At 37.6% G+C, this 5541-nt stretch overlaps 1 protein-coding gene across 2 annotated transcripts; it reads right to left on the bottom strand.

The window, feature by feature from the left end:
- Positions 1 to 179: 179 nt before the first annotated feature.
- LOC111243980 (tRNA (guanine-N(7)-)-methyltransferase) lies at positions 180 to 2847 on the bottom strand. 2 transcript variants are annotated; one of them, XM_086980637.1, is made up of 5 exons: positions 2463 to 2847; positions 2216 to 2328; positions 1779 to 1867; positions 1102 to 1413; positions 180 to 698 (listed from the first exon to the last, which is right to left on the bottom strand). In XM_086980637.1, the coding sequence occupies exons 1-5, from the start codon at positions 2654 to 2656 to the stop codon at positions 522 to 524; spliced, it is 885 nt and encodes a 294-aa protein (XP_086836763.1). In that variant the 5' UTR covers positions 2657 to 2847; the 3' UTR covers positions 180 to 521. The 2 variants fall into 2 exon arrangements, with proteins under 2 accessions (XP_086836763.1, XP_022646197.1); XM_022790462.2 differs by having other exon boundaries at positions 180 to 701; positions 2463 to 2840.
- Positions 2848 to 5541: the final 2694 nt, after the last annotated feature.

Raw genomic sequence — 5541 nt, 5'->3', positions numbered from 1 at the left:
TAGCCTAAGTATCTTTAGTTTAGGTAACGATTGCTAGCTTTGCGAGCTCGTTGCGAGATTTTTCTATCTTTGGAAAAATAGACCATTCCACTTATTAGTCATAATTGCGCTATACGAAAAGGGCTGTAAAAACAAAGTTTCCTTCGTCCCAAGCAATACTATAAACGTGCAACGCAAAGTAGGACGCAAATCTCGGAACTTTTATTAATTCACAAAGTAATGATGGCAGCAATACACACACATGTATATTAAGATACATAACTTCCAGCGTACATATCTACACCATCTGTCCAGATTATTATTATTATCAGTCACGAAATTCGCCTGCCTCTCTGTGGCAAAGCAACGTTTTTACAATTAACGTAATTAAACGTAAGCGTTTCCTATAACTAACATACTCATAATTCGGTTTCTTCTGTGAGATCTGTCGCAAGCTATATATATATATATATAAGACGTGAACGACAAAATGTTCCACATATAGGAAACCATAAGACTACGCACAGTTTGGTGGTGAACATTTAATGGAGTATATCGGAATGGTGTTTATGTACAGAGCCAGTTCTGTAATGAGCAAATGGATCTTGAAGATTGGAGCGAATGCGTCGAAACACCGCCAGATACTTTTTGCCAGCATTCCGTGTAACCTTTTTACCCTCCTCCGTGCTTTCATAGAGCTTCTCCACAATTGGATCTTCCTTCTATCATACCGCATAATAACGGACACATTAAATGAACACGGAAATTAAAATACAGAAATTAGTGACATAGCTGTTGACAACGCTTTCTACAAAAAACGGCAAATTATTTTACTGAACATTCCTTATTTGTATAAACTGCACAACGAACTCAATTTAATGTGATTAAAGCAATGTTTCGTTAGCTTGAAGATGTAGCAGGCCATCCAGGGAACCAATCGACAATAAATGCGATGTTGTCTTACAGAGTATGGAAAAACCACAGCATATCATCATATCTACTACCAGTAAACGGAATTCGTTTTTGCGCTGTGAAACACCTATTAGCTAGCATAGTGTAGTACTAAGATTGAAACGCTGTGTTGATTATCAGTTTGTATTAGCTTTTTATACTCTGACTTACCAGTTCGTCATTGTGCATTCGTTCGAAAAGCGGATGCTCACTTGTATGGGTGACCATCCACTCGTGAAGGTCGAGCACATCTGTAATTGTGTAGAGCCTACCATCGACGGCTAAAACGTACGCGTACTCAGCCAACAGTTGCTGAGAAATGATTCTCCATTTATGTTTGGTTCTCTTAAAGTGGGGATCGGGAAACAAAAAAAACATCTTCTGCAGTTGTCCCTTTCGGAAATAGTTTGGCAGGTATTTCATGGCGTTCGTGCGCAGGCAGCATATATTGCCATAGCAACCTGGGTACATTTTCCGCAGCGCCTAAATAAATTGAACAGCAGCTTCAGTTATCCAGATATCCAAAAAGCTGGAACGAATATTTTTAGTTGGACGAATATGGCATAGCATTGTTTAATCGTTTGTGATTATGAGTTTATGAGTAAGGAACTAGCAGGTCGAATGTCTCCTTCCAGGACAAAACTATATTTCTTCGAGATGTTCCAATATCCATTAGAATTAGGGGAACAGGAAAGTAATATCTGCGGCACCAGATATGCATTACGAAACAATCAGAAGCGGTCCCATCTAAAGATCCTTTATGCATATAGAAAATCACTACTGATTCTTCTTATCTTTTTTAAAAGCAGCTATGTGCTTTTCCAGCGTATGACCAGTACCTTACGTACCTTTATACGGTCCATTACATAGTCGGATACCTTAACACGAATTTCCAGTCCAACCATAAATTTGTCTGGGAACATACGCGACAGCTCCACTGAAAAAGATGATATTATTAAAAATATTACGCGAGATGTTCCTACCCATAATTATCATTTTGTTTCGAATTTTTCATAAGGACAGAGAATATAGTTATCATTGCAGCCAATAAATAATTGGCCTTACATTAGGCTCCTTGTCGATAAGAAAAAAATATTACACCGACCCACGGCACATCGAGTAAGAAAAAAACAACGTATCGATATGATTTTAATTTTTAAATCACATTGCCACGACTAATTTTTTTTTATAACGTTGACGCCGTATTTTTTATATTACCAATACTGTTTAAAAATTGAACGCGATTACGAAGTGCACTTGAGATTCGGGATTGTTCTCAACTCACCTAATAGGCCGCCGTATCCACAGCCAATATCAACAAATTCGACTTTCGATTTTTCAGGAGCAAAGCAACCGTCGTAGTACTTCGTCCAGTCCATATCAACCGGCGTACATGGGCTGTAGGAAATCATATGCAGCATTTTATCTCAGTGAAACATACGATTCTCGATAAAAAGTAATCATTAGCGAGGTTCAACTAGTACTTAAATCAAATTTGCATAGCATGCAGAATTGGTTCGCTAGGCGCTTACTTATTGAAACAGTGATCAGCGATCGGATTAGAGTGCGCCCTTTGTCGATAAAACCTCTTTTGGGGCAGATGAACTACGTCTTTGTCGTCGATATCCATTGTCGTTTCGTTATCACTTTTTTTAGTTTTTTTTTCATCATCCGCTTGGGATTGGTGCTCTATATTTCCGTCCTCTGCGCCAACTGCGATCTCCATTTAGGACTCAGTTTCTGTCGGTCACTACCTAAACACAACCATCATCCGTAACGAACAATTTGTCAACACTCGTAGATACAGACACGGATATCGAATGAAGCCACGTGTTCTTTTGTGCTACTAGTCTACGAACTCAGTTAATTGTCAACAGACCTTTATTTTGATTCTGCGTATTGCATATCTGTCTTGGTCTGCGCAGAATATAGCCGGGGCCAGCGGGCATCTAGCGCGAAGTCAGGCTACATGTACCTCGAAATGATACGCCGTCTTATTTTACTGGTTACTTAACCTGGGGCATACGCTTTTATTGAAACTGACTTAAACTGTTGCACCTGACACGCTAGGAGTGCCAAATTAAGTTAGTATTATGAGAGGATTTATAACAACATAACAAAGATAACTTTGTTCCCACGGGCTGTACAGAACAATATATAATTCACAGCGGTATATACAGAAATGTCGTTTATGCCTGCTTAGAGGAACCACATCTAGAGAGTTCGATTACATTCACTGGATAAATAATTATTAGTCTTCTTCCAGGCTAAACTAGCTGTAAGAAATTGAGAGAACGAATCGAAAACCGGTCGGCGGCAAGGCAGTACTACTGTGTTGTCCTTTAATGGCCCGAAGCACCCTATGGCGAAATTTAGTAGTTGGTCACAGTGCTATAGTATGTATATCTACTCTGTAATTTATCCTATAATATTCTATAATTGCCTTTTGCCGTTTCAGCCAAGTTATTGTCTTAGCTAAGGTCTTATTCAGACAAATGGAGAAGTTATTAAATATAATAGATAATAGATATAATTTCTAGTACAACATTCTTTAAACACAACTGTGTGCCACATTGGTACTCGAATCTGCACTAGGGCGATGCTTACGAATATGCAAACGTATCCTACAAGTTATAACCGACTAGAATTATAGATTGTTACAATTAGAAGTTACCTAGCTCTCATATGTTGGTTACCTTAACTCAATATAAATAATTCGAGTAATTACTTTAACTTTTTTTTTCGCAATTAATAGAATTTGTAACATCCGATTTCAGTTAAGTCATTATTTAGTCACTTTATTTGTATGCACTCTTAGACTGCTCTAAACTCACCTTATGTCTTCACGTGCCTTAAATTATTATCAAAATATACATTAATAGAAATAACTCTTTAGGAGCCCACATTTTCATTTAAAAAAAATATTTAAGTAACGGACATTATATTTTTTGATACATTTTTCTACTAGAGTGGTTGACGGGAAAGCCTCATGTACATAGCTATGCAGTTGTTGTACATTTTCCGATGCACTACAGGTATCGAAAATTTCGTATTCACCCCAGTATACAGGGTATCGTAGGACAGTGAACGCACTATTTAACGGCTCGTAATTTGGTGAACTTTCTTTTTGGGGTGTGTTTCTAAGGTAATCATTAGAGAGACGACCATCAACTTTTGAGCAAAGAAAATTTATTTTAGTATATCATCAAAGGAACCACGAAAATGTAGCACAAGTACAAAGACAATATTGTAGGAAGCTTCAGACATATCCATCTAATTTCAAATTAATCCGATAATTATAAATCGGAGGAAAGAAATTAATCGGAAAACAAACAGATCCAACTGTTCAGGATACCCATAAACAAAGTCCTGCTAGATCAGGCACAGCAACAAGCTTCATGTGGACATTCATGAGACATGCTACAAGACAAACAGTTGATTAGTTTGATTCCAGCAAATCAAGTGTCTACTGCATTTTAAGACGTTCTATTTTATTTACAAGTTATTTACACTACACAAGGCTATTAACGTTAAGAAGATGATCCGGATCAAAAATCTTAAAACGGCGCTTGGAAAGTGTCAACAGAACACAGAGTTTTCGAAAAAGATCATCCATACAGAGCTATGAAGCTACATACCTATTAATTAACACAGTTAATTGACGTGGTTCACTTACTACTGAAGTGTAGATCTGTATGTTTATGTATGTTATGTAATGTTTATAAATTCAATAAAATTCGCTGTGTGGTGCAGTACTTCGAATTGGACCACTTTTTTGCCAGTACAATTATTGGTGCCAACCGCTTGAATCTGAACTGGGGAAGGGATTTTCGTGAAGATGGCAAATTTGATTTTCAGGGATGGATCAGTTACACACTATCGTCGTAATTTAACAGCATACCTTGACGATAATATTGTAAACAGGTGGATCAAACGAAGAGGTTTCATCGAACCCCTTGCACGTCACAAGAAAGCAAGAGATTTTTGTGAAGATACATTAGGAAACTAAAAACACTGAGAGCCACAATACAACAAAGCGTTTGTTGAGGTTTGTAAGTAAATATATCACCGTTGGCAGCAGTGTATCGACGAGAGCATAATAACAATTCGCGGAACATCTGTGCTAGGAGGAAAAGTTAGGAGTTTTGTATGTGAAATGATTCGTAATTTTAATATTAATTAGAAGTAAGTATAAATTAAAGTTAAAACTGTTCGAATTATGTATGCATTTATTGTTTCTATCTGAACCGATGGAAGTCAATACAACTATTGAAAACTTCGTTGTCTAAAATATGCTATAGAATACTTGTCGTAGGTGAGAATCATCAAAATCAGGATCGTTGTTATGGAGCAATAACATTCGGTGACAATCGTCATAAATGGCCTATTGCTTGGCAGTTCGTATTCCACCTAGCCAATTTTTTTCTTAGGCTAAACAGAAACGTGCGTACCACCCTCGACAATCATCGTTCTTCACGTACCCGATACAACGTCAGGTCTCTCAACGCGTCGCAGGTAGCAGGCTGATTATATAGAAGTCTAGCGATGGCCATCGGCGTCAGCTTGCACGAAAAGATCATGTTTAAGCCTCACAATGTTTGTGCTAAATTG

Source organism: Varroa destructor, unplaced genomic scaffold, assembly GCF_002443255.2.
Source record: "Varroa destructor unplaced genomic scaffold, Vdes_3.0 BEIS01000002.1, whole genome shotgun sequence".
In the NCBI taxonomy this organism is placed as follows: domain Eukaryota; kingdom Metazoa; phylum Arthropoda; class Arachnida; order Mesostigmata; family Varroidae; genus Varroa; species Varroa destructor.
The sequence above is the reverse complement of the archived record's forward strand: the minus strand, read 5'-3'. Positions and strand labels throughout refer to the sequence as shown.

Excerpts from the sequence above, each read along its gene's own strand:
- LOC111243980 (XM_022790462.2), bottom strand. The coding sequence starts at position 2,656 with ATGGAGATCGCAGTTGGCGCAGAGGACGGAAATATAGAGCACCAATCC. Across the intron at positions 1,414-1,778 it reads ATGTAATGGACCGTATAAAG|GCGCTGCGGAAAATGTACCC; the intron begins GTACGTAAGGTA and ends CAATTTATTTAG. Across the intron at positions 702-1,101 it reads GAATGCACAATGACGAACTG|AAGGAAGATCCAATTGTGGA; the intron begins GTAAGTCAGAGT and ends GCGGTATGATAG.